The 27,191-nt window shown below is 38.4% G+C and overlaps 14 protein-coding genes across 14 annotated transcripts; 12 read left to right on the plus strand and 2 right to left on the minus strand.

Moving 5' to 3' along the window:
* Positions 1–1,824: 1,824 nt before the first annotated feature.
* RO3G_13005 (uncharacterized protein) lies at positions 1,825–2,640 on the plus strand (the record flags this gene model as incomplete). The annotated part of the gene is made up of 3 exons (XM_067667589.1): positions 1,825–1,843; positions 2,000–2,325; positions 2,422–2,640. The coding sequence occupies 3 exons, from the start codon at positions 1,825–1,827 to the stop codon at positions 2,638–2,640; spliced, it is 564 nt and encodes a 187-aa protein (XP_067523690.1).
* A 2,177-nt stretch (positions 2,641–4,817) lies between these two features.
* Positions 4,818–6,755, plus strand: RO3G_13006 (uncharacterized protein; the record flags this gene model as incomplete). The annotated part of the gene is made up of 1 exon (XM_067667590.1): positions 4,818–6,755. One exon carries the CDS (start codon positions 4,818–4,820, stop codon positions 6,753–6,755), a length of 1,938 nt encoding a protein of 645 aa, XP_067523691.1.
* A 1,673-nt stretch (positions 6,756–8,428) lies between these two features.
* On the plus strand, positions 8,429–9,380 carry RO3G_13007 (uncharacterized protein; the record flags this gene model as incomplete). Its single annotated transcript, XM_067667591.1, has 4 exons — positions 8,429–8,692; positions 8,749–8,895; positions 8,948–9,088; positions 9,138–9,380. 4 exons carry the CDS (start codon positions 8,429–8,431, stop codon positions 9,378–9,380), a joined length of 795 nt encoding a protein of 264 aa, XP_067523692.1.
* A 2,416-nt stretch (positions 9,381–11,796) lies between these two features.
* RO3G_13008 (uncharacterized protein) lies at positions 11,797–12,560 on the plus strand (the record flags this gene model as incomplete). Its single annotated transcript, XM_067667592.1, has 4 exons — positions 11,797–11,851; positions 11,902–11,973; positions 12,029–12,438; positions 12,489–12,560. 4 exons carry the CDS (start codon positions 11,797–11,799, stop codon positions 12,558–12,560), a joined length of 609 nt encoding a protein of 202 aa, XP_067523693.1.
* A 720-nt stretch (positions 12,561–13,280) lies between these two features.
* On the plus strand, positions 13,281–14,545 carry RO3G_13009 (uncharacterized protein; the record flags this gene model as incomplete). Its single annotated transcript, XM_067667593.1, has 3 exons — positions 13,281–13,446; positions 13,490–14,433; positions 14,537–14,545. 3 exons carry the CDS (start codon positions 13,281–13,283, stop codon positions 14,543–14,545), a joined length of 1,119 nt encoding a protein of 372 aa, XP_067523694.1.
* Positions 14,546–14,947: 402 nt separating this feature from the next.
* On the plus strand, positions 14,948–15,641 carry RO3G_13010 (uncharacterized protein; the record flags this gene model as incomplete). The annotated part of the gene is made up of 2 exons (XM_067667594.1): positions 14,948–15,086; positions 15,133–15,641. 2 exons carry the CDS (start codon positions 14,948–14,950, stop codon positions 15,639–15,641), a joined length of 648 nt encoding a protein of 215 aa, XP_067523695.1.
* Positions 15,642–16,139: 498 nt separating this feature from the next.
* On the plus strand, positions 16,140–16,496 carry RO3G_13011 (uncharacterized protein; the record flags this gene model as incomplete). The annotated part of the gene is made up of 1 exon (XM_067667595.1): positions 16,140–16,496. The coding sequence occupies one exon, from the start codon at positions 16,140–16,142 to the stop codon at positions 16,494–16,496; it is 357 nt and encodes a 118-aa protein (XP_067523696.1).
* Positions 16,497–17,278: 782 nt separating this feature from the next.
* Positions 17,279–18,037, plus strand: RO3G_13012 (uncharacterized protein; the record flags this gene model as incomplete). Its single annotated transcript, XM_067667596.1, has 2 exons — positions 17,279–17,302; positions 17,360–18,037. 2 exons carry the CDS (start codon positions 17,279–17,281, stop codon positions 18,035–18,037), a joined length of 702 nt encoding a protein of 233 aa, XP_067523697.1.
* A 627-nt stretch (positions 18,038–18,664) lies between these two features.
* Positions 18,665–19,297, minus strand: RO3G_13013 (uncharacterized protein; the record flags this gene model as incomplete). The annotated part of the gene is made up of 4 exons (XM_067667597.1): positions 18,665–18,739; positions 18,794–18,918; positions 19,031–19,142; positions 19,199–19,297. The coding sequence occupies 4 exons, from the start codon at positions 19,295–19,297 to the stop codon at positions 18,665–18,667; spliced, it is 411 nt and encodes a 136-aa protein (XP_067523698.1).
* Positions 19,298–19,716: 419 nt separating this feature from the next.
* RO3G_13014 (uncharacterized protein) lies at positions 19,717–20,885 on the minus strand (the record flags this gene model as incomplete). Its single annotated transcript, XM_067667598.1, has 4 exons — positions 19,717–19,954; positions 20,018–20,163; positions 20,220–20,337; positions 20,383–20,885. The coding sequence occupies 4 exons, from the start codon at positions 20,883–20,885 to the stop codon at positions 19,717–19,719; spliced, it is 1,005 nt and encodes a 334-aa protein (XP_067523699.1).
* A 456-nt stretch (positions 20,886–21,341) lies between these two features.
* On the plus strand, positions 21,342–21,677 carry RO3G_13015 (uncharacterized protein; the record flags this gene model as incomplete). The annotated part of the gene is made up of 1 exon (XM_067667599.1): positions 21,342–21,677. One exon carries the CDS (start codon positions 21,342–21,344, stop codon positions 21,675–21,677), a length of 336 nt encoding a protein of 111 aa, XP_067523700.1.
* A 1,916-nt stretch (positions 21,678–23,593) lies between these two features.
* RO3G_13016 (uncharacterized protein) lies at positions 23,594–24,151 on the plus strand (the record flags this gene model as incomplete). The annotated part of the gene is made up of 1 exon (XM_067667600.1): positions 23,594–24,151. The coding sequence occupies one exon, from the start codon at positions 23,594–23,596 to the stop codon at positions 24,149–24,151; it is 558 nt and encodes a 185-aa protein (XP_067523701.1).
* A 960-nt stretch (positions 24,152–25,111) lies between these two features.
* RO3G_13017 (uncharacterized protein) lies at positions 25,112–25,372 on the plus strand (the record flags this gene model as incomplete). Its single annotated transcript, XM_067667601.1, has 1 exon — positions 25,112–25,372. The coding sequence occupies one exon, from the start codon at positions 25,112–25,114 to the stop codon at positions 25,370–25,372; it is 261 nt and encodes an 86-aa protein (XP_067523702.1).
* Positions 25,373–26,275: 903 nt separating this feature from the next.
* Positions 26,276–26,936, plus strand: RO3G_13018 (uncharacterized protein; the record flags this gene model as incomplete). The annotated part of the gene is made up of 2 exons (XM_067667602.1): positions 26,276–26,436; positions 26,483–26,936. 2 exons carry the CDS (start codon positions 26,276–26,278, stop codon positions 26,934–26,936), a joined length of 615 nt encoding a protein of 204 aa, XP_067523703.1.
* Positions 26,937–27,191: the final 255 nt, after the last annotated feature.

Raw genomic sequence — 27,191 nt, forward strand, 5'->3', positions numbered from 1 at the left:
GCCATTAAAAACTTGGCTTGGGAACATTAAATATTATTTATTCTATTCGATTGGTCCTTTGCTTTACTACTTTGTAGGTTAAGGTATGAGCTAATTAGTCTATTTCTGTGTGAGTTGACTATGTCGTTCTCGGTACCTGTTGAATTATCGATCATTCGTATTTTGAAAAGTATATTCCTTTCCATTGTGTACCTCAGCTTATAACATTCTCTATAAATTTATAACTAACTAACAAAAAGTTATATTTTAGCCAGTAGTCGCTCTATTTAAGGGTGGATATTCCAAAAGTTTTGGAATATCCACCCTTAAATAGAACATATCCTTAAATCGAAATTCGTAGCTGTTAAAAAATTGAAATCACTTAATATGTATTGTAGCTACATTATAGACATGTTTGTACAACATGTTTCCACATAGACCACTGTCGGTTGGTATAGATTTGGTAATTGTGTAAGGATATTAACAAATCAAAATTTGCTTGACTTGATCGAATTTGCTGGATGGATAATATACGAGTCATAGACTCAAAATAATTTTGATGAAAATAAATATATGATATAATAGAAGTTATTTTCTTTGTTTAGATTCTATCTATAATAAACGTGTATGCTTTTCTTTCTCAAAAATTGAGCTTTTGGATCAAAATGCTACTGGCCGGCTTAATCAAACAGAATTAGGTGAATGGGCTATGAAAAAATTCAATTTAGATCAACCACTTGTCCAACAGACTATATTAAACATTCTCAAAAATGCTGAAATGTTATATAGTAATAATAATGTTGTCAATAATGGCAAAAGTTTAAAAACAACACGCTATCCTCAACTTGATGAAGACCTATTGCTTGAGTGAAGTATAGAATCCTTGAAAATGAAATTTCATTTTTTTCTGAATGGCTCACCAGACTTTTTAAGCGAATTGGAGTAAAATGCAAGCTAATGCATGGTGAAAGTGCCTAGGTAGACATCGCTTCTGAAAACATTCAGAACGAATTGAGGAAGATAGAAGAACTTCTTGGGTCATGTGATCCTGTAGATATCATGAACTTTGATGAAACAGGTTTATATTACCAGCAACCACCAAGAAGAACCATATGTTTCGAGTCGCCAGTTGGATTGCTCTGTAACTCGGATGGAACTTACAAAGGGCAACCAATTGCTATCGGACAACACAAGAGCCCCAAATGTTTTAAAGCAAGAGCTAATTTGTTATTCATGACTGCAATTGGAAAAAAAAAACATGAAATTGAATACCATTATTCTACTAATGCTTGGATGACAACATACGTGAAAAAGTTAAATGTTGTCTTTGGAAGACAGAATCGAAAAATTGCTCTTCTTTTGGATAATGTATCCGTTCATAAAATAAGAATTCCGCTCAACAATATTAAATTAATATTTATCCTAGCAAACATTACTAACAAGCTACAGGCTCTTGATGCAGGTAACTTATTATTTGTTGATAAAGTGCTATATAAGCTGCCTTTTTGTTTTGCAGTTTTTTCATTCATATTTTGTATACACAGGAATTATTGACAACCTTAATGCATACTTCCGAGCCTAGCAGTACGACCTTGCTTTATGTTTGCATATCAGTAAAAAGTTGGATAATCGGGATATTTACAAACTGAATCAATCTCAGGCTATGTTTCTTCTAGCTGATGCATGGATTAAAGTAAAACCAGAAACAACAAAAAACTACTGGCAACATACAAAAATATTGGTATTTAAAGAAAGAACAGTTTGTGATTTTGAGCCAGTTCAGTATCCAACAAGTCGTTCCTGGTCAAATTCTGGGGTCCGACAATCGAACTTTTTTGAATCCAAATGAGTACTGTGTACAATGGTAAGTTACAATCCGCATTCTTGGTTAGGAGCATGTATAATAATGGAAGCCACTTATGTAGGGGCGACACAATTTCGCGCCATTTGTCTCTGGTCAACTTACATTTTAAGTTGGACTTTAGACTTATTGTCAAGGATTTTGACAATAATGAATTAGATGTCATCACTGGAAAGTTGGCACGCCATTCCTCAACTATTCCGTCCAAAATGTACAGAGATTTCCTTAAGTCTGCCCTGACTACAAAAATACATTTAAGCGCTATCTTGAAACGAATGACATATATTCCTCCGAATAAGATGAAAACCGTTGTTGCCCCCATGATTCAGATTATGAGATTGTCTTGCATTATATACGGCATGAACATAATTGATAAAAAGGTTTATACTTTGCAGAAGTTGTGTACATTTAATTATCCAAGTACGCTCCGTGAAGTCAAGAGCGGTGGAATGACAGCAATGATAAATGGATTTGGCTTAATAGAAGTAAGTGAACCAGTTGAAATATGATTATTTTAGAAGAAATGTTTAACTTTTTGCTTCCCTTCCTCTTTCTGTCATTTTTTTATTTGATTTTGTTAGTCAATGATTAAAAATATTGAAGCAATGATCATTGAGTTCAGTATAACACCTAGCAATGCCATGTCTAATATCAAGAATGGAAGAAAAAAGAGTACAACCGCCAAAACCATTGATACTGATGAATACATTTCCACTGTTATACCATGTCCTGGTTCTGGAAATGAAGATAAACAAGAAGAAGATGAACAAGAAGATGAACAAGAAGATGAGGAACAATAAGTTGGCGAGCAAGAAGGTAGAGTCATTGGATGAAGAGTAACTCTATATAATGCTAACATTGTGTGGTGCGCTCTTATATATGAATATATGTTAAATAAATACCCCCTTATTGAATAATTATAATGGCTATTGCTTTGATTGCTGGTGCTGAATATTCTACGTTTTATTTTTATTTTTATTTAACTGACCGATGTGAAAGTTACTTCGAAGGTCATTGAAAGAAGCAAAGATGTTCCTATTGAACATTTATAAAATTTCATCCAGTATTTCATAAATTAGCTTCAAACATTTGATCAAACTACTCTTCTTTTTATGTGCAGTTTAACCTCTCACAAATGTCCAAAAATATTCAAAAAAATGGGCAGTGTTTTCAAAGATTTCGTAAATTGAGACTGGAAGCACAGTATTATAATTTCTTTTTTTTTTTTAACTTTGTGATCATTCACTTTTTCATAGATTTTAGTAAAGCAGCTAAAAATACATTATAGATTAATGATTTGAGGCATTTCACAGTAGATGATAATCTTGATATATTTATGATTTATAAATACTGTATATCGATGCTACCTCATTCATATAGATTGTGGGTAACATTAATTCTTGTAGAACTGCAAACTGATACAGTGAGGACCAGTACGTATGCAACCAAAATCGAAACTTGTTAAATAAAAGCTAATTGTCCTTCCAACTAATTAAGTAACATAACGTTACTGGGGGGTTTCATTAATTGTGCTTTTGAGAACAACGATAGAGGATAAATCGTTTTAGCATCTATCACTTTGCATTCTCTAAACACATCCGTGAGTCTATATATGTTTGCATCATAGTACATACCAAAGTAAATGTCTGGCCTAAGGCTAATCATTTAAATTAACTGGTGAACTACTTTTTATAGCTATTGGCTGTGATAAAGTTTATTAGACTTTCCTGTGAGAATATGCGTTCGTTTCCGTCAAAGGTGATTCTTTATCATATCCTGTTTTACAACGAAAACAAAAGAGAAAGAGAAAAAAAAGGAGGATTGTATAATTTTATTGGTAAATACATGTAAGAAAATAGCATAAATGTGTCTACATGAATTTGATATTTCTCATAAATTTTGAAAGCTTTATCTACTGTGAATTTTCTCATTATTAAGAAATCACCATTCAATGTTGCCTTGTTTTTATGGTTGCCCTTTTTCTAAAATAGAGTGACCTTGGTTTGAATGGCATTTGCAGTTTGCGCTTGTAATAGCATAGTAAAGCGTTTTTGCATAACTTTTTTTTTTGAGTAAATTTATTAATAGCTTCTGAAAAAAAAGAAAATAGAACAATTTTGATAGTACGAGGTTCATACCAAAATTGGAAACTCGCTCTTTGAATGTATGACAAGCATTGACAATGTTGATATTAAAAGCATCAACTTTGTACAATGTAGAGATAAGCATAAAGCTGCGATACTTTTTTCTATTTTATTTCTTTATGAGATGAAATTAAGCATAAATATAATGTTGCTCTTTGCTCTTTTTTTTTACATATATCTGTATTACAGAGTCTCCTTTACAAAGTTTCAAAAAAAGCTACTAAAAAGCCATCTTAGTATTTTCTCTTTTAAGTATGAAAGAAACGGCATGTTAGTAACAGTAATATTAAGAAATAGCTGTGCTTAGAGTAGCAATATAGTAAATACAGCAGCTGCTTTGGTAAATGAAGAGCAAGGGAGGCTCTATTTATATTGTAACGCTTTGCGCAATCCCAATCACATTATAAAGCTGTTGTCTTTGGAAATAGTGTATTTTTGGGTTCAACCTTCTTTTTTAGGTTAGTTTCATACTGAGAAAGAAATTTGATGACATTTGTGTAAATTTGTGCAACTTGACACCTTCTCAAAGCATAATAATCCTGAGAATTCATTATTGTATGTTGCTTCTTGGAGCTCAAACATAGCCAACAAATATTAAGTTTTGTTTATATTTCCTAAATAAAAAAAGAATAAAGAAAATATTCTTTGTATTCCTTGTTTTTCAGGTACAGAAGCTACCTTATTTGACTTAAACCACCCTATGCTTTCCTTATCCAGTTACAAACCATTTGTTCGTGTAACAAGTTAAAGTTTTTTTTTTTTTTTTTTTTTCTTCTTCTTTTTCCGAAGCCTGGTTTTTTTTTTTGTTTCTTTTTTAATATTCTTTTGAAATTATGGTCTCTTTGACGAAATCAGGACAAATAAAACAATCCATATCTGATTTTACAGCAGAGACAAAATCAACAAAAGGAGATGTCCCACCTGCTCTTGTAGGTGCCTCAACAACAGTAATAGGTGATCATCTTTATGTCTTTGGAGGCCGAGTAGCAAGTACACGGCAAATGACAAATCATCTTTACATTCTTCATTTGCCCACGCTAGTTTGGGTACGACACATTGCGCCACCCGATTCAGCTTGCCCACCTTCACCGCGTTATTTTCACTCGGCTACAGCATACAAAGATCAATTTATTGTTGTGTTTGGAGGCATGTCGAATGTGTTTCCAAACAGTCGACGAAAACAGTCACAGACTGAAGACACACTGTATGCGGTGGATGATATCTCCATGTTTGATATTGAGACCATGTCCTGGGTGGAATTCCATATCAGCCCAAGCATCTTTACACCACAGGCAAGATATGCTCACTTGGCCACGATTTGGAATGATGATAAATTGATTGTGATGGGAGGTCAAGATGTGACGAACCAACATGTTCAAGAGATGAATATCTTTGATCTAACACAATCTGCTTGGATTCATGGTAGTCCTATCCAAGGCACATTTGATGCATATCGTGCAGTGGCTTTTGCACCTGGTACAATCTCTTCTTACTATGGCAAGATGTCAAGTCCTTTTTGGAAGCCGTCCAAAGATGAACAGCCACCGGTGTGCGTCTATGCCAATTATAATTTCAATGATCTCACTCGGGATTTACAAAGCTTCTGTCCGCTTCAATCTTCACATCATGTTGAACTTCATCCCCATGCCATGGCCGGCCCTTTCTTACCCCCTGGCCTTCGTTTCCCTACCGGTCAATTGATCGGCCAATATCTTATCGTGTCTGGTACACTTCTCAATCCCACTCAACGCGGATATCACATCTGGGCCTTGAATTTGACTAATCTCTCTTGGACACACATCAATACGGGCCAAGTCATGTCTGAGGGTTCATGGAATCGTGGTCTGCTCTCAGGACGGAAATACTACGTCTTGGGTCATCGTCAGCGGGATCTGAAAGAAGACTACAGTTTTAGACGTCTCAATTTTGATCATATTGGCATCATTGATCTAGAGGCCTTTGGTATTTTTGAACTACCTAAAGCTACATGTTCTTTGGCTGCCCAAGAGTTAGGACTTGCAATGATGCATGAACGAAGTCTGTCGGATGTCACTATCTGGACAGCCGATCGACAATCCATCATAGCCAACTCGACCATTTTAGCAAAACGCTGGCCGAATTTTGCTAATCTCTTGAGACAAGAAAACGATGAAGGGAAGCGAATACTTTACTTTCCAGAGACTTATCCTGTCGCCTTGGCCTTTTTACAGTACCTGTATACCGATCATTTACTCACCGCGCAACAACATCAGCCTCAGGTGCTGGCTCGTCTCTTGATCCTAGCTGATATTCACAACCTTGAACGATTACGGGAATTGACCACATTTGCAATGCATCAGTTATTGACTATCTCTACTGCAAGCATGGTTTATGAGACCGCCATGCTGACTTCACAGACCGCACTTCAAATCAGAGCACTTAGGATCTTGTTAAATACAAAGCGCATGCTACTTCAGTATAAGGATTCACAACATTTGCCACCACCCCCTTTACCTTCTACACCCCTTGAGGATTGGAATCAAGCTCCTGTGTTACCTTCATATGTGTCACCTCCTCACAGTGCTAATGCCTCATATTATTCTTTCAACAATGACTCGCATCTTCCTTCTCCGCCTCTCTCTTCTTATTCATTCAGTGGTAGTCTTCGTCGATTGGCAGGGCATTCACCGGAGCCAAGAAATATCTATTCTTCCCCTTCTAAATCAACACCTACAAGTTCTATTGCCAAGAAAAAGTTAGTAGATCATAACTTTTCTTTTAATGTACTATAAAAAATAGGGCCTGGTGCCTTATAAAGTAAATAATAATAAAAGCCACGAAAAAGACTCCTATTTTTTTCCCTTTTTTTTTTTTCTTTAAAAATGTCAATTTCAAGTAATTAAAAAGCTTGTTTTTCTTTGCTATCATTTTATTCAACCTTTCCAAATAGCCCAAAGTGACTATATTCCTAGAGAAGAGTGGCCTTTTGTTGAAGTATTGGCTGACGAGTATGATCGTGAATTAGAAACAATAGATGTATATATTGCAAAAATAAATTGCAAGCAAACCAATCAATTATTAAAGTATGTTCTTTACAACACAAGCAAATATTTGCATACAACTTACCTTTTTATTACAGATTCTGTCAAAAACGTTTACCGGCATTAGAAAAATTAGAACACTGTAAAAGGATCAGACGACCAGCAAACATAGACACAGCAACAAAAGGTTTTCTTATGAATCAATACAATACAACATGCGTCTAACGCTTGGATAGATTTAGAATTAGAATTGATATTATGCCTAAAAAACAAAATCTCAGAATCAGAATTATCACAACTGTTACAGCAAAACGGATTTGACACGATCCAGCTCACGACAGCAGCCGTGTGTAAACATGCACCACTGAATCGAAAACAATACGAGTCCTGGAAACACCTCTGGCCGTTATCGTATCGAGAAGATACCCGTCTGGATCCCAAGTTTACAAAAGACGATGTGACATTAATTGAAGAGCACATGGCGTCTATTTTGGCTACAGACACGATCAGCTGTCGGATTGTTAATCCAGCCACCAACCGCATCTTGGCACAAGAAGGTGACTCGAGATCCAAACACCCTTTACATCACGCTGTCATGAACGCCATTCATCATATTGCACATGCCGAACGATCGACCAAGAAGAGAGGAGCGAGCGAGATGCTTAAAGATGAAAAAACTTCCTATCTTTGTACAGGATATGATGTTTATGTCACGCATGAACCTTGTGCAATGTAAGTCAAAAGTGAAAAGAGGTGAATGATAATAACTTACGCGTATGATGTAGGTGTTCAATGGCATTAGTACATTCAAGAGTAGCTCGCGTGTTCTATAGTGTGCCTTCTAAAACTGGATGTCTTGGTACAAACTACAAGATTCATTCACACTCTAGTTTAAATCATCGATTTAAAGTGTTCAAGGATGTGTTGAAGAGTAAGAATTCGATTGAAGTAGGCGATCAAGAAATCTGATAATAAAAAAAAGCCACACAAAGTAGAAATTCCATCTTCAGCCTTTCTAGTCTTTTTTTTTATTTTTTTTTTGTAATGACAGTATTATTCAGATTGCAACGACGATCATCACTGTTTCCAGCGATCAATAAGAGATTGTTCTCAGTAACACGCGTACGAAATAATAAAGTAGACTGTTATATATCTACCATCAATGATGCTTATTCCAATTTGGCCATTGAGGAATGGCTCTTGCGAGAAACCTCACCCGATCGCTATATTCTTTACTTGTGGAGAAATAAGCCTTGTGTCGTAGTAGGTAGAAATCAAAACCCTTTTCAAGAGTGTAATTTACGGTTTATGCAAAACCACGACATTGCACTTGTTAGAAGACGATCGGGTGGTGGATCAGTTTATCATGTAAAGAAAGTCAATAGGGTACATGAGTAAAGTTGTATCTAAAGATATTGTAGGACATGGGTAATTCGATTTATACTATTTTTATGCCACGTGAGGCATTTTCCAGAAAAGCCAATGCTGAGCTCGTTGCGAGATCATTAAATCAATTGGATATTCCAGCAAGTGTGAATGAAAGGCATGACATTGTAGTAGATGACCATAAAGTATCTGGAAGTGCATACAAGATCACGAACGCAAGAGCATATCATCACGGTACGATGTTGATTGATGCCGATACAGAAACACTCAAGAACTGTCTATCGAAGAAGAGAATGATGACTGTTTGTATTTATTTTGCAATGATAAAAATAATGGCTTATGCTTTATTGTTATTTAGAAAGGAATTGTATCTAAAGGGGTTGCGTCCGTACCTTCACCAGTGACTAACTTGAGAAATTATTCGTATACAATTGATCATCAACAATTCTGTGAGTCTGTGTTGTCAGAGTTCATAAATGCTTATAATGATGGTAAAACGATCGAGGTAAGTAGTAGGGAGTTGTCTGCGTGAAATATGTACTGATGTATGATACAAGCCAATTATATTTAATAAAGACAGTGTACTTCCTGATAAAGTAAATGAAACGAGAAGAGAACTCAAGACTTGGGATTGGATCTATGGTCAAACACCAGAATTCACCAATTCAGCCGAAACTCACTTTGAATGGGGTCATGTGGTAATAGTACAGTTTTCTTTATGAAGAAGCTTATTAATAAATGTAATAGAAAACAAATTTATTAGTGAGGCATGGCAAGATAATAAAGGCAGACATTACAACGGATTCAAAGGGAGCCTATGAACCTATGTTGACAGCTGCCATCTCTGTTGCTTTAGAAGGCTTACCTTATTCTGATGCTGTTATTGAACAAGCGATTGAAAAGATTGACAAAGAAGTGCCTGGACTTATTCATTCGGATAGTAAATACGTTGTCGATGATATTCGCCAATGGTTAAAAGATAGATTATAATAAAATATGTATCCATACTCTGTCAATAACAGAAGAAGAAAAATGCTTAAAGGAACAAAGTAAAAGGGGGGGATGACTTCAACTGTGTGTGGGTCACACAAAAAGAAAGCTGCAGTCCCTTCTCCTTGAAAGGCGGGAAAGTGAACTTTGCAAATGAAATTAAAAGGAGAAGAAGGGGATACAAGTCAGTGCAGAAATGTAGAATATATCCCCTTGAAAGTCATCAAGGGAAAACACTTTGTATTTGAAATTGCTGGTCTCGAGTATACGAGACTGAACAAACGAAATGCTTATATTTACTATATTGAGTAAAAAAGTGCCCATCTCGACTGAATGAAATTTGAGTATCCTACTTGTAAAGTTCTCTGGTAAAAGAAAGAATAACTAAAAGAAAAAGATAGAAAGGCATGTAGGTTTAAATAGGAATAGGATACATGACTTTGGCTCGTACTTATTCATCTTTACATGTTGCTTTCATAAATTATTTTCATTTTAACCCAAACCATTTATATTCAGCAGTAGCCCTTTTTATTCTGAGCTACTTTTGAGCTTTATCAGCTGCTTCAATGATCGAGATAGATATTCCATATCCATCAGCATTTGAATTAAAAAAGAGTCATACCAGAAAGATCAACAAGTATCAGAAAAAATAAGTCAATCGAGCCATAACTCCAAGATTCCAAAGAAGAAATACGTTATGGGTCAAAGCAAGAATAAAAATAAGGGGCTATGATTTTGACTGAATCCTTTCAGCCGGGGACTTCTTCTGTTTCCGACCTGGTCAACCTTTGCTGCTCCCTTCATCAGATGAAGATAACGATGCTTTTTTGATACATTTGCTTCTGCATACTGACTTGGACATGCAAAGGGCTACAACAGACATTGGCCAGATGATCTTATTGGACAGACCCAAATGCAGACTCTTTCGTAGACGAAATCATATACGGCTGCACATCAGAATATGATTGGAACAATCGCCATATTTTTTTTTTTTTAATATTTTCGATTCAGATCTTTCACTTTGATTTACTGAGCTGTTTAAAGGGAAAAGGTCCTCAGATTTCAAAAAGATAGTGCTGGCTGCTCTACTGGTTCATACACAAGATAACGGAAAGAGTAGCATGTTATTCAGGGTCTTGGGTACTGACACGCTCAACTTCCTGATTTGAAACCCCCTCAGGGCACCTTTAGAAAGCAAAGAAGATTAGGGTCTCTAACAGTCATTTTGGAGATTTTGAAGCGGGTAATTCAAGTAGAGCAAAAGAAGATGGACAAAGGGTATGAAAAGCTGATGTTTGACAGAAACAGGATATTCACCTTGACTTTTTATAAAAATAAATGCTTTTAACTTTACCTCAAATGATTAAGCTTTACTTTTCTTAAAAAAAAATAGAAGAAATGCTTTTGGACCAGCCATTAAAGTATTTTGATATATGGTTGTACTAGAAGAGTGGATTGACAACAAGGACAGAGATGAAATAAAAGATGAAAGCAAAATCAAAAGTAGGTAGAGATTCAAGTCTGGTGATATTAAAGAAGAGAGCTTAGAAATAGATGAAGAGAATAGAGTACTAAAGACAGGTTTCAAAAAGTTTGACTCAAAGGGGGCAGTTTAGTTTTAAACAACCTGTCAAAGATAAAGTCTTTGATGAAAGTAAGAATATCAAAGTATATAAGCTATTGATATCAGCAAGCTGAAATGGATAGTAAACAATGGAAAAGGAGAGTGATCTACAGTTTAGAAAGACCTTGAAGAATAAACTCGATTTGATTCTGATTGGCTGAATGACATAGTTTAAGAAAGAGTGAAATGAAAGGTGGATAATAGTTTCATGGTTATGATCTCTAGCACATGGCTCCTTTTTGTGAATCTAACGTACAGTCTTGAGTTCTTTTTTTTCTTGTTCTATCATAAATAATAGTTGATTGGTGGATGAGTTATCACAAGAAGAAAACGTTTATAATCAACACGGTCTGTGTTTCTTGAACTAAATCACCTGACTAGCGTGATTGACATCATTCAATTTGTATTCCTAAAGAAGGGAAGAAAGGGGGTGAGAGTGAGAGAGTGAGAGAGTAGAAAGAATAAAAGGTATTTAAGACAAACGATTCTTTCTTTTTTTTTCCCTTCAAGCATTAGAATGGGAATTCCACAGAGTAGTGAAATTAAATATGTTTATACTTTAATCAATGGTCAAAATGTCCTTGTACCATTCATCCGATTTCCTAATGGTCAATGGGTACAACTTCAATCTTATTATGGACAGTACAACACAAGTTACCCAATCCTCAATCGAATTCATTATCCTCTTTATCCTGGGGCGGGCGTACCTTATTTTTATTAACACATGATTTATTCAATAAAATTAAACTTCCGTATTTATTATCTTTTTTCTTCTTCTTTCAATTATTTATCATGACGATTACTACCACCTTTAGTCCAGCCGAAGTGACTGTTGTGTTTGTACTTGGTATGTTTTTATGAATCTTTAGTCGTCTTTTTAAACTTGGGCGAAAATAGGTGGACCGGGTGCAGGAAAAGGTACACAGTGTGCACGTATCAAGAAGGATTATGATTTTGTTCATCTTTCTGGTAAGCATTCAACATAAATAGTCTGAAACTGATAGGATTTCCCCCCTGTTATAAGCTGGTGACTTGTTACGTGAAGAACAAAAGAGACAAGGATCTGAATATGGTGAACTGATACAAAACTATATTCGAGATGGTTTGATTGTACCCATGGAAGTCACCATCGCCTTGTTGGAAAAGGCGATGAAGGAATCGATCGAAAAAGAAAACAAGACACGTTTCTTGATCGATGGCTTCCCTCGCAAGATGGACCAGGCTGACAAGTTTGAAGAGACCGTGGTTGAGTCTAAATTTGTATTGTATTTCTCTTGCTCAGAAGAGACGCTTTTGGAACGGTTGTTGAAGCGAGGTGAAAGTTCAGGTCGTGTGGACGATAATATTGAGTCTATTAAAAAAAGATTTCAGACGTTCAAAGACACAAGTTATCCTGTCATTGAAGCCTTTGAAAAGAAAAATAAAGTGTGTGAGGTAATGTGCATCTCTTGTGTGTCTGTGGTATATTAACGGCAGTGGAATAGATTAATGCTGAACAATCAGTGGAAGAAGTCTATGACAATGTCAAAAAGGTCTTTGATGTCATCATTAATTAATAAAATTAGCGCAGTGATGTCTGTAAACCGTCCCTGGTTTCTAATCATCAAGGATAGAAAGAATATTTCCTGATGATCATCCCTACGCGAATCAAACAGGAACAAGTGTTATCCATGTTTTTGTACATTTTGTTCAGTGAACGGTTTATTACAAAAATGTCATGGTCGATAGAATTAAACTATTTTTTGTGTCGTGCGAGAGAGAAAATGTCAGGACAATTGACGTAATTCTCTTTATGATCTCAAGACAATAGTTTATCTTTTTACATCTTTTTCTTTCTCTTTCTCTTCATCACAAATGAAACGTTCCAACAGTAATCCTAATCGTCCACTAAGACGTCGTTCTTTTCGTGGTTGGCTAAAAAGAGTAACACTTTCAAACAATCATCCGAAAAAGATTGAACCTGAAGAAATGAGGGGTAAAGCAAGAAAAATAAAAGAGATGATAGCTAAACTGAAGGAATAGGTGGTGTATTTGGTGTACCACTCACTGAATCCATTCAATATGCCAAGACGAATATTGGGTATGTTGATGATGATGGTCTAAAGCATTCAAAAGCTGGTTCGATTCCTATCGTTGTAGCAAAATGTGGATCCTTTTTAAAAAAAAATGGTAGCCACATCCAAATACGATTTGACCCCATCCATTTAACTCATCTATCTCTAGGTTTACAGACAGAAGGAATATTTCGAATCAGCGGCAGTGTGAAGCGAATCAATATGCTCGAATTTCAATTTGATCAAAGCACGAATCATTATGGGCTAGGCTTCAATTGGGAAGGTTATACGGTTCATGACGCAGCTAATCTATTGACAAGATACTTGAACAAATTACCAAATTCAGTTATACCCTTTGAACATTATCAAGATTTTCATGATGTAATGAGTAAGTAACTTGCCTTTTATATCATACGACTTATACTTTACAGATCATCATGACGAACAAGATCGAATTGATGCCTTCCAACGCCTCATTCAGACCTTGCCACCTGCTCACCAACACCTTTTGTTATACCTGCTCGACACCCTCAGTTTATTCACCCCCCATGTCTCACAGACCAAGATGTCCACCTCGAATCTGGCCGCTGTCTTCTGTCCTGGTCTCTTGCGCCATCCAGATCATAATACACCCTCAGACTATAAAGTATCACAGCATGTTATCGAGTGCTTGATCGAGTCTCAATCCCTCTTGACGATCCAACTGCTCGACAAGCTAAAAATGCAGCCAGCATCCGATCAGGAATCCATCCGGTCCTTACCCACCCTTCCCTTACGCGTCGTGAATGGATCTGTTCACAGCAGTGAGAGATCGAATGAGGATTGGGTGCATTCACCTGATGACATGACTCCAGTCGATCGTTCAGCCACAAAGCAGTCCACGGTACCACACAGGCTCCATCAAGTGTTGGAATCTTGGATGGATGGTAAGCATCAGAGGGGTTTGTCTCTATTCTCATTCACGTTTGATGTCGTAGTGAAATCACCTCATCTCTTTGTCTGTGCACCCATCGTTCTCTTACTCGTTGGTGTCACGAGCTATGAAACCTATCTGGCCTTGTCACTTCAAAGTCTTATGGAACCCTTGTTCTTCTTCTTTGGTCTATTTTCTTATTATAATTTACTTTTATCTGGCATCATCCAACAAGGAGGGTATTCAGACATCTGGCGGGTAGGATCATGGAACACAAGCTCTGTTTCGATCGCAAGTCAGTCCAGTCGATTCAGTGAAGAATCTGGTACAGAAGATGAAGAGGAAGATAACTTTGGTTTCGATCCTGCTACATTGGAAATGTATCTAGCACAATATAACCAAATTAAGAAGGATGCGGAGCTAGCCAAACAGTTGCAGCAGGAAGAACAGAAAGCGGTGGATGTAAATAACCCGTTTGTGAATGAAAAAGAAGCATGGAAGATCAAGACATTTTCTTGATCTTATTTGTTGTATGTACAAGACGCGTTTTTATTTTTTAATAAAGTTATATTAGGAGTATCAAGGGGATCTGTTTACATGTGTCTTGTTTACTTTTTTGAAGTGTAGATCCTTGAAGATGAAAAATCTCATATTTTCTTTTTCCTTCTCCTTTTCATCCCCAGCTTGATCTCTCTCTTTCTCTCTTTTATTCTTTCGGCTTTTGGTTTCAGAAACTCCTTAATAAACAGATATTTTAAAACAAAAAGTTTAGATTGGCAAAAGGAGAGAGATCGACGCTGGGAATAGAACAAGAAGAGAGATTCGAGACTTTGATAATTATAAATTGAGCTATACGCATATGAAAGTATAATTAAAAAAAAGGGAGTAAAAAAAGAAAATAAAGGAGAGGGCGATCTTTTGCCATCTTTTTGGACTAAAACATAGTCTATAATTCTTTTGTGCCTGAAAAAAAAACATGGAACATTATAAAAAGGCCATCTTTTCCTTTTCACTTTTTCTCCCTTCCTACTTTTTTATCATCAACATGAAGACTCAATCTCTCACCTTCATCCTCGTTCTCTTAACTATCATGACTCGCGCATATGCACAAGAGAGTAAGTGATTAAAATAAAACCGCATTGAATAAATGTTTTAATAAAGATTGTAAAGGTCCCATTGGTTCAGATGCTGCCGCTTCATCATCTACTTCTACTGCTGCCAACAGTGCATCTGCCTCAGATGCTTTGGCTGTCAGTAGCACCCCGACAGGATCCATCGTTCCCAGTGGTTCTGCTTCTGCCTCTGGTGCTCTGGCTACGTCTGATGTCCAAAGCTCTCTATCCATCTCGGCTGCCTCTGCTGCTATTTCGAGTGCCCCTTCATCTGCCGCTTCACTTGTTCCCAGTGCTGCAGCCAGCAGTCCTTCCCCTGGATTACCTTCTGTTGTATCTGGTCTCAGTCCCGCACCCTCCTCTCTCTCTTCTGCTGGCCCTGCCATGGCCAGTCCGTCCGTCATGGCCTCACCTTCCGTTCGAGCCCCATCCGCTTCTTCTTCATCTCCTGCAAGACCTTATGCAGGCCCTAGTACAATCAATGCATCCAATCATGTTCAAGTGCCTGTGGTGATGATCGGCCTCTTTGTTTTCTTGTTTACTTTTCATGCCATTTAAAAATAAATGAAACTGTGTATTTTGCATAAATAAAATTCAAAAAAAGACTACATCCAAAGAGGAGCCTACTTTGTCCCCTTCCCCTCCCCTTTAGCAACTTTCTCCCTTCTAGACAACAATCAACTCCTGTTTCTCCCCTTCCCCTCTTTTTTATATATTTTCTTTATAACTTTTTATTTTCTGCCTTCTCTTTTTCTTTTCTTTTCTACAACTCGTTATGAAATTGAATTGGTTTATTTCCTTTGTATGTGTGGTCACCATGACCGCAGCACAGCTCACATCACCCACAAGAAATTACAATGTGACAAGTCCAGTTAGTAATGGACCTTATGTGATCGGTCAAATCCTTCCTTGTACCTATCGTCTTTTCTCAGACGTAGACACCTCATGTAATTAGCCCCATCTTTTATCTCTCTCTCACTCAATTCTTTCTCATTAGCTCTCATCCTTGACATCGACCTCGTCCCTGTCCCCCAAGGCCTCACGACGAACGCAACCATGATCCCTATCGCAACCGCAGCCGATGTGTCCAAAACGGACGCCTTCATCAAACATGACCGTAACTTGACCTTTTTTGAACACTCGATCAATTTCATGATTCCCTACAGCGTCAGACCTGGTAATTATCAAGTCGTCTTTTCTGATAAAGCCACCAACACAAAGTTATCTATTCCTATCGAGATCCGTCCTGCCGCCAGTTCAACCTCGAGTGCCCTACCCACAGCTACCTCCATCCCAGGTCGTCCACAATCCTCTGGTTCCATCTTTTCTCAGGGATCTGCTGGTACCCTTCAGGTCTCTAAGGCTCTCATGGGTTTGGTCGGTGTCGCTGGCTTTGTCGTCTTTTTGTTATAGAATTAAAGTTTTATTTTTTTATTATTGTTCGGGGTTTATAATCAAAGTGCGCATGAAAATTCAAATCCTTTCTTTTTTTTTTTTTTTTTCCTTTTTCTTTCTTTTTTCTCTTTTTTAAAAAAATGACACCAGAAACAGAACAATATAATACACAACAGTGGGATATACTTCAGGAAGATTATAAAGAAGAAAGTTTAATTAATCCTTTAATAAATGAACTTACAGTTGATAATGAACCTGCTGTTTTAACCCCACAAGTAAAAATAGAAAAAATGATACCATTTTTTTTTTTTATTTCACTGACAAGGAAATAGTATTATGCAGTGGAAGAAGAAGAAGAACCAGAGGAAAATAAGGCATCGAATGAAGTGGAAGTGATGGGAAAAGTTCAAGTGACCGAACCAAGAAAAGAGGTTGAACAGCAGAGTACCTTTGTTTCCTATTTAGTTATTTCCAAAGTACACATAAAAAAGAAAATGAAGGAAGCTTATTGATGTATAGCATTTAGAATACAAGTGTGCGTAGAAGATTTCAAGATTTTGTATGGTTACATAACGTGCTGTATACACATTATCCTGCTTGTTTTGTTCCACCTTTGCCTGATAAACACAGACTAGGTAAGGATAAGCTTCAGAATGAAATGGATGACTCATAAAAAAATAGAATATGTAAAAGGAGATCGATTTAGTAATGATTTCATTGAAAAAAGAAGGATTAGTTTGGAAAGATTTATAGAAAGGATCACAAGACATCCCATATTACGAAAAGCAGAGTTTTTCATCATGTTTCTCGAATCCAGTGAATTTGTAATACTGTTATTCTCTCTTCTCTCGCAAGTGGATGCATATTAATATCCTTCATAGAATGATGCTTCGGCCAGAGCACTTCGTGAAAGTCAAGAGACAGTGATGGACACCATTGGCGATACACTCTTGAATGCGTTTGCAAAGATTCGTAAACGAGATCCTCGATTTATCGAAATGAAAGAAAAGAGCGACCGGATGGAAGAGAACCTCGATTTACTCCAACGCACACTGCTCAGATCCAATAAGCGCACAGAGGAACTGTGTGAGGACTATGAAGAGTTGAGGGCGAGTGTCCGAGGCCTTTCCGAGATTGAATCGGACGAGGCCCTGGTTCGTTTCGGATCGACGTTGGAACGCTATGCGGAAGAGATGAGAAGGATGACAAGAGAAGAGAGCAAGTGGCAGATTGAGGTCCATGATTACATGGCTTATTATCGGTCGATCAAGGGCGTGCTCAAGTTGCGAGATCAAAAGCAGTTGGATTATGAGGAACTGTCGGATTATTATCAATCGACCTTGGAAGAAAAAGAAAAGATTGTGAGGAATAAAAAGGATGGAAGCATGGCTAATTTTATTTCAGACAAGATCAATGAAGTCAGAGGCGCCGATGCAGATAAAATAAAACGCGAAAAGATTCTGAGATTGGATGAAAGAATGAGAGAGGTAAACGGTCGTGAGAGTCCACTGGTCGCTAATCGATTTCTAGTTGCAAGAAGCCATAGGCGAAACACATAAAGTATCAACAGCATTCTCAGATCAAGTGAAAAAAGAAGACATCTTCTTTAACCGCAATAAATCAATAGAACTATTTGATGTGCTCAAATCTTACACGGATTCAAAAGTAACCCACTATCGTGAGGTAAAGTAAAGGTGAATGACATCATTCACTGTTTATTGAATGGCATCTTTTAGAGTGCAAACCTGTGGAGAGAATTTGTTCAAGTACTTGAAAACTCTTGATTCTTTAACTTTGATAATTCAACTGCAATTTGCCCACCCATCTTTGCATTATTTTTTACAAGTGCGATATCTACATTATATTTTATTATTACCATGACATGACATAATAAAATAAACTTACTAGCCGCAAGTGATTCTCCTCGAGTGAGTTCAGTGATTCTTTTTAATAAAAACGGTGTTTCCTCTTTTCCTTTAATATCGTTGGATCTATCCTAAAGATGAGAGAGAGATACACAACACCTTAAAGTATCCGTATTCACCTTGCTTCATGAATCGCTGTATCAATGGCTTCTTGAATGGACTGGGTATTCGCTGCAGACTCTTTTGGAATAGGAACGGCAAACACCATGCCACTGTTCATCTCCAGCTGATGATTGGCCACTATCACTCTGACATCAGTACTCATGGAGCATCCCACTCATTTTGCTTACAAATGGCTTTGGCTGCATCCAGTGGACTTTCTACATGATATGGACTCTAAGCAGCAGAGAGACATCAGGGACACTGCTACACAAAACAAAACATGCTTACACTGAATCCACTATCAGGAGTATAAAAAGCAGGAAAGGCCCTTGTCTTTCCGACCGTTGTCACCGTCACGCCTTGCGTTTCCAATACTTCCAATGTCTTGTGTATATCCAAAATACTCTTGACGCCTGCACAAATCACAGCCACTGACGTTCTTCCGAGTTCGGATAGATCCGCACTGATATCAAAAGCTAAAGTCATGTCAGGCCCCCTGTTGTGAACGCGTTCATCCCGACTTACATTCAGAGGCCCCTCTGTGAACACCACCGATGCCACCGGTCACAAAGATAGGAATGCCCGCGGCTCTGGCCAACAACATCGTGCTGGCAACCGTGGTGGCTCCCGTCTTGTTCTATTCTGGACAGTTATATCCGTCCGTTCCATGTTTCTTTTTGTTTCTCTTCTTACCTGGGAAAGCACGATGGGCAGATCACGTCTTGAGGTCTTGATGGCCTCACGACCGGTCTTACCCAGATATTCCAGATGCTCCTCCGTTAAACCTTTCATCCTGTTATTCCCTCACTTTTTTTTTTATTTATTGATGCCAATTTACCAACATGCACCTTTCCATTCAAAATAGCAATCGTAGCCGGAATAGCACCTTGCTCACGAACAATGTCTTCTACTGAACGTGCCGTTTCAACGTTTTGTGGATAAGGCATACCTAATGCAACATGATTACCGTGTTCTTGTTTGAAAAAGTAGAAAATGAAACCAACCGTGACTGATGATGGTGGATTCTAATGCAACCACAGGAGCTTGTCTTTTCAAAGCATCTTTGATTTCAGGAGTTATAATAAACCTATCCGCAATGGACTGTGTATGGAACGAATAACGTCCGAAAAGTTGAAACAAGACACGCTGTCGAGATAAAAACATGGGGAAAGGGAAAAAAGAAAGAGTGAGGTTATTTTCGGTGTTTGATTTTATTCATCGCTGTCTTTAAAGAAATCACTTAAAGTGTCAAAGAAGGAATGATCGTCTGGATTGCTCACGCCTGCTTGTTCATCGGTTAACCAAGGGTCACCATATTCATTGGTTGTGGGTGGAATATCAGGCGATGCTGGTGGTTCAGCCATACCAGCCTGTGGGTCTTGATTGACCTCTTGTTCTTCTCTTCCACCTCCATACCCAAACATTGGGAAAGGCAAAAAGCCTCCACCACTACAAAGAAAATGATGTGTCAGATTTCCTTCTCCTCCTTCCTTTTTGATCTGTGCTCATTACCCGTGAGAGGAATGTCTTGAAAAGTAATCAAAATCAATAGAGATAGCACAAGCAAGTGTCACTGCTCTTTCATCCAGCGACATCCCTCTTGAATTGCCTTCAACCGCATCCATTCGAAGCACATATTCGCCAGTGTCTGTAAAGATCTAGAACAGATACACAGGTCAACCTCAAGCTCGTCCAATCCCCCCCTCTCACTTACTTCTCTAGCAAACCCAACAAAGTTACGATTCACATTACCAAGCACACCACCCTTCTCATCTTGCAAATTGAAATCCCAACCTAAAAATGGTGTATCGATCGTCGCAAATTGTGTTTTCCTAGTGGGTGGTGAATCATGACGTCTTTGCGGTTGACCTACTTACCCAATAAACAAGTCATATTTTCTTCTCAACAGATGCCATCGTTGCTGTACTTCACCCACCAATTCATCTTGTGCGGTATAGATAAAGATACGACTGTTCACCAGCGAATAAGGTCTCATGATCTTAAACATTACCTCACCCTCTGGATTGATCACCGTCGCATTCATCTTCCGGTGTGTTCTCAGCAGCTGACGACTGATGGATTTACCCAGGCCTTCTTCCTCCAGGATATAGCCTAGCAAGTTTCCTTGAGGATCCAGGATCTTGTATCGATTGGCTTGCTCATAGCCCAAAAAGACATTCATCATCTCGATCTGACGACAGACAGCGAGGGCCGATTGGGTCAGGAGGGCCGCACTGGACGTGTTGGGTTGGACGACGTGATGGTCCTTGTCGACAGGGACCTCGACCAGTGTGTCCACGTCGGTCGGTGAAGGCTTTTCATACACCACGCTGTCTACGTTGTGTTCTTGAAGTAAGGTACGGGTTGGTTTGGGTCGCATGGTCTCGACATGGTTCAGTACTCGACTTCTGGGTCCTACAAGACAATGAGTCTTCTCACTTTTGAGTCTTTTCTTCTTCTTTACCTAGTTGACGTGGTCTACGTAAAGAAGAATAAGCGATTCTTCCGACCGGGTTGGTTCTTTTCAATAAAGAGGCATAGAATGCCATTCTATTTCTAAACATGGTTGAATTCAGAGTGTTTGCACAGTCAAAATTTAGTTTGCTTTTGACCTCCACTTTGTCAGTCACAGACTCACTTTCCAAAATAGGCACATGATGAACCCCCAAGATTGGATAGAGCCACCTTGACGTGTTTGCAGTCAACCATGCCATAAGCTCATCAAGATACACAAGGCCTCTTTTGGAAACAACTGGATATGGTATAGAGTGTTTAGGATTGTTTTGAAATAAGCGTGAAATCATTTTTTATTTTTCTCTTTTTCTTTATCATCAACATGTCCATACCTCAACCCAATCATCATTATCCTGTACAAGAAGAATACCAAAAGACAGTGCTTGTCGAAAACCCACCCAACCCGATCTACCCTCCTCCTCCTGCGGGTTGTCTTCAGCCTGGGATGGGGCCCAATCTCGTCTTTCACTTTCCACCTTATGCCACACCACAACCTCCGGTGATGTCTCCACCAGGACCTTCGGTGATAGAAAAAACAGTAGACATCAAAGGACCTCAAGAGACCTATCTTGTTCAAGGCGATCCTACTTGGTCAAGGCCTCGCATGCCGGTCAGGAAAGGACAGAGGTTGAGAAATGAAGGATGTGTGATACAATAAAGAATGATTTCATCTTTTTTCATGATCTCACGAAAGCGAGTGTATGACGGCATGTGTCGTGTAACAAAGACGGTGTAGATCACCGTAAAGTGGGTCTGTTTTGAAAAGAGAGAGAGAGAGAGCCTGCTGAACAAAAGTGAATGATCTGTCGTTCGGTGTTGATCCATACACGGAATGATCCGATGTATGGACTCTTTTGTACAAACCATCCTCTTTCCATCCATACTGTCTTGATCCCACCTTCTCTTGTCTGACTTTTTCAAATGGAAAAAAAAGGTGAAAAGAGAAGAAGGAGGAAGGGTGTAGAGGGGAAAAGAGGAGTTTCGATGACGTGTAAGAAATCAAAAAGAAAACAGGTTTGAAGCAAGCAAATTTCATGTAGGATGTCTCATAAGTTGGCAATCACAAAATATTCTTTTCTGGGCGTATCCCTTGAAATCAATGTTTCTTCCCCCTCAAAAAAAAAAATGGTAGCTTAAGTGGCATTACAGTACATAAGCCAATTCTTAACTAACATCTATTCAGACGAACAAGGGAAACAAGGGAGAGGGCTTATGAACCCCAACTACCGAATCCGACATTTACAATTCATGATTTCTCTCATTTGTACTTTGTTCGTTTTAATAAAAAAAAATCGGTTCATGCTGACCACCTACCGCTCTTTTTTAGTTGCTGTTGTCACACAAGAATGTTTACTACAAAGTCAACTGATTCATCAAGCTCCTTCTCCAACACTCAACCTATTCCCCTTTTCTCTCTCTTTCTTTTATCCCCTTTAATTTTCATGCACTTTTAGTATTCGATGGGTTATTGTTTCTATTGGTTTATAAAAGAATGTTGGAAAGAGAGGTAGAATAAAGAGCATGTTAAACAAGTCTGCGGGTCATTTGTAATTTGACTTTAGATGCCATTGTCTGTTTGAAATCTTTATGATTTCAGTGACACTGTCTACAAAGCATGAATGTCACTGAACACAGCCTTCACTTACATCACTAATTGTCTTGGCTGTGAACAAGTGAATGTTTTTGATGACTCAAAAGGTGCTTTATCTAAATTCGGATTTCCCTTTGAGGATCCCCTCTGCCCTGACTTTATCATTTATAGAGTGTGGCGCGTGCGCCTTGATCATAAAAAGGACAAGTCAAGCAGAGAGAGAGAAAGAGGCTTAGTTGAGACTGCAAATAAATCAATGTTTGTCAACAAACGCTCTCCTTGAATCATGCTACAGTGTTGATTTATGCAAAATAAGAAACCAAAAATAGAAATGTTTGTCTTTTTCTCTTAAAACAGTATCATTAATCCATCATGCTTATGTGTAACACCTGATTGTTATTAATAATGACAAGGAGAAGGGGTATGGAATTCATGCAAATATTTCATAATCAGACAAGCAAGACAAGACTTGATCAAAAAAGGAGGAGGGGGGGGAAGATTCATAAGGAATTCGAGAGATGAATTCAATAAAATACCAACAAGACGTCATCAAGTGACAATCAATGTCAACTGTCTTTTTTTTGATCAAGAAACAAGATCAGCAACCAACATTCTCGTCAAAAGAGCTTTATTATCATTTTGCATAAATTCCAATACAAAAGGAGTCATTTCGGCTTTTGCCACCCAAATAATAAAAAAGAAAAAGGGGGTCACTGAAAGAATATGAGTTTGTTTTTGGGGGAGAAAGGGGGGAAAGAGAGAGAGAGAGAGAAACATTGCGTTTGGGAAATAGAAAGACTTAAATTTATCTAAAATCATTCGGATTCATGCCGCTCCCTTTTTTTTTTACTCCTGCAATCAACAAAGAAGCCTCTTGCCCCCCCCATATTTAGTAGAAAAAAAAATAAGAAAGGGGAAAAGAGGGAATATAAATAAGTTTCCTTTTTCTTTTTTCTTTTTCTATTTTTTAATATTATTTTATTATGCATCCTTTAGTTCATTCACCCACACAGACTACGATTAAATCAAAATGGTACAACCCCAAGACATGGTTCACACCCGAATTCACCAAACGACGACCTTCACACTGTAGTACGACCAGCACGACGTCTTCCAACAGTTATTGCTGCTGTCAGACCAAAGAAGAAGTCTATCCCAAACGACCTTCACTCACCGGATCAGAAAGCTTACATGTCGTTGTCGATAAATGCATGTCACCCTTTCGTCGAAGGCCCTCTTGTGCGTCCTCTGTGGCGACCTTTGATATCGAGCTAGAAACAAAAAAGGTCATGGAGGCCTATCAATTTGCTCTGGACGAATTGAACTATGCACAAGATTCAAGAGGATCCCTTTATTATTCTGGAGATCGTGTGGCTGCAAAAGAAGCGATCGAACAGTGTGATGAGGCCTATGCTTTCTTACTCGAACAGTGTACACCGCAGCAAGAAAGCGAATTGAAATCAAGTCTGGGTCAACAACTGGTAGAACTCATGTCCCAATTTGATTCTTTACCACTTCAAGACGATCAACTCTCATTTTAATCACATCATTTCCCCCCCTCTTTTTGTATATATCTTATCCCAAAAATTATTAATCTAATCCAACCCATCTCATTCACTCGAATTCCATCCCCTTAACCTATTCTCCCTCAGAGAAATAAAAATCGGGCATTGATTCTGATCATTCATGAACCTTCTTATTTGTGTGTGTGTAGAACAGATGATCAGATGAATCAGGTGTAGTTGACATCATTCGAATGAACAGTGTCAGAGAACTTGGAGTCGACCCATACCTCCCCTTTTTCTGTTCATCCCAAAGACTTGTTTCAGTGAGTAACCCAAATAAAGTTCATCTCATGTAAATCGATTCATCCTCTTGACCTTGTCAAACCCATAAAGAACATAAAACCAAAGAAAGTCTCATATCCTAAAGAACATGAAACCAAAGAAAATCTCATAGCCTAAAGAACGAAATAAAAAGATGTTTCTTTTTGGTGGGGGCGTCAATGTAAATAAGGTTTGTTTGTATCACAGAATAACATTTGTGTAAATACAATTCATCTATAAATTCCTTCTTTTTCTCCTCTTCTTCATCTACGCTACAATGACCAAAGAGGACTATACTGCTTGGGTGTGTTTTGAAAAAGGTAATTGGATCTGAAGGGAATTGGATCTGAAGGGTTGTGTTAGGCAAACGATTAGAGAAATCCAAAGTGGAATTCTGTACTTGGGATGAAAATATGGTTCAGATGGACATCATTTGTTGTGGTGTCTGTGGTTCTGATATTCATACCATCGATTCCGATTGGAATCGTACCCAGTTCCCTTGTGTCGTGGGTCATGAAATCGTCGGTATCGTCACCAGGGTCGGAAGCAAGGTGAAGAAGATCAAGGTCGGTGAGCGTTGTGGCGTGGGTTGTCAGGTTGCTTCTTGTCATCAGTGTGAGTACTGTAAGAAGGGTATGGAAAACCTCTGTGTTGTCCATCCAGTGCTGTCCTTCAATGATAGATACGAAAATCCTACCAGAGACAAGACCTATGGTGGCTTTGCTGAAAAGTGGAGAGGTCCTCAAGACTTTGTTGTCAAGATCCCCGATAACTTTTCTTCTGAAGTGGCTGCCTCTTTCCTTTGTGGTGGTGTCACCACTTTCACCCCTCTCAAACGTTACAATGTCGGTAAGGGATCCAAACTTGCCGTCCTTGGTCTTGGTGGCCTTGGTCACTTTGCTGTCCAGTGGGCCAAGGCGATGGATGCTGAGGTAGTTGCCTTTGACGTGATCCCTGACAAGGTGGATGATGCCAAGAAATTGGGTTGTGATGGTTACGTGTTGATGCAAAAAGAAGAAGAGATCAAGCCTCACTACAACACATTCACACACATCTTGGCTACCAAGATTGTCAACAAGTGCTGGCCTATTTATTTCAACATGCTCAAGAAGAACGGTATCTTCATCTTGTGTGATCTTCCTAAAGACCCACTCGAAGGCCTGAACGCGTTGACCATGGCCGGTAAGCAGCTGACGATCGCTAGTTCCTTCATTGGTTCTCCCTCGGATATCCAAGATTGTCTCGACTTTGCCTCCGAGCACAATGTGCGTCCTTGGGTCAACACGTTTCCAATGGATCAAATCAATGATGCCCTCCAGTGTACTCGTAGCGCAAAGGCTCGCTATAGGGCTGTCGTCATGAACAAGTCCGCACTTTAGCATGTTGTCACTGTACAAAAACAATCTTCTTTGTATCCACTGTTCATCTATAAACTTTTTTTTTTTAAAATCCTCTTCTTTTTTTTTTAAATTGTAAACAAGTGTCATAAAGTTGATAAAAGGATCCTGTTGAACTTTGAATCTGTCTCTAGTGCAAAAGAATGAATAAAGGGGGGGGGGCACATGAAATCTAATGAAACAATAAATTTTTTTTTTCATTGTAGCAGGTTACACTCTTTAATTAAATTGATTAATCAACCTCATTTATTTCTCCTTTTCTCTTTCTGTTCTCATGACATCCTTACCAAGTTCACCTACACTGACGCATCATGACCTGATGCCACCTCCTTGGAATCATTCACTATCCAACAGCTTTAGAAAGAACTATGAAAACAAAGAGAGGACGAGTAAGGATCAGCTGGGGTTATTCTCAACCTAATCCTTTCTAGTTTATTTACCAATGTCCAACATGAGACGATCTGGTGAGATCTCTATGCATTGCCTGCCGTTCAAAGGCTTTCTTGAAGGCTATCATCTCCAATACCTTAAATTTACACTGGCCATGAACGATCATACTCTGATGGGTGACATCAAATCAGACAGACACGGAAGAATCAGTTGGTAAGGACAACCTGTTTCTTACCCGTCCTCTTTATTCATCTTCTAGGGTCATGCCACACACCCAAGAGTATTATCATTTCAAGGGCAAGTTTTCCATCGTCTCTTCCCCTCTTCAACTCACCCGATATCCACCTCCAAAGATCTCAGAAAAGGAGGACTATTGGGAAAATCAACGGATAGAGCTCTGGCACGCACTGGATGAAAAGACAAGGACCACGTTCAGTTGGCCACCCAGAGGGGATACACCCAGAGCCCACTATATTCCACTAGAAACAGTCAGTGAACAGGCGGCCATGGATAATTTTTGTTTGTTGATTTACAAGATAACAGAGGTAGAGCATCTTGATCATTCTACTTTCCCCCCCAAAAGAATGGTAAACGGCATGTCCTATCAAACAAGCTTCAAGGGATTCACTTTAAATTCTATAGCTCTATACCCTCCCTCCCAAATCCAATTTGTGGAAAGTGGACACGGCGAATCCTTGAAACAATCAAAATAAATACAGTGTAACGTCATCTTTTTTTTCCTTTCTTTTTTTTTACATGGAAGACACTGCCTATCATATCACAGAACAGTGTTTCTCTTTATTGAAAAAACGTATTCAATATCGAAACAAACCATTCTTGAAACAATTGGAAACCAACGGTCTTGTCGTATTTAAATATGAAGACCCTTCTTTACTAGTAAATAATAAGAATGCCTTCCTTTTTTTTTAATTGACCACAGACAAGGAATATGCACTCGATGTCATTCC

Source organism: Rhizopus delemar, genomic scaffold (genome assembly GCF_000149305.1).
Source record: "Rhizopus delemar RA 99-880 supercont3.11 genomic scaffold, whole genome shotgun sequence".
Taxonomy (NCBI): Eukaryota; Fungi; Mucoromycota; class Mucoromycetes; order Mucorales; family Rhizopodaceae; genus Rhizopus; species Rhizopus delemar.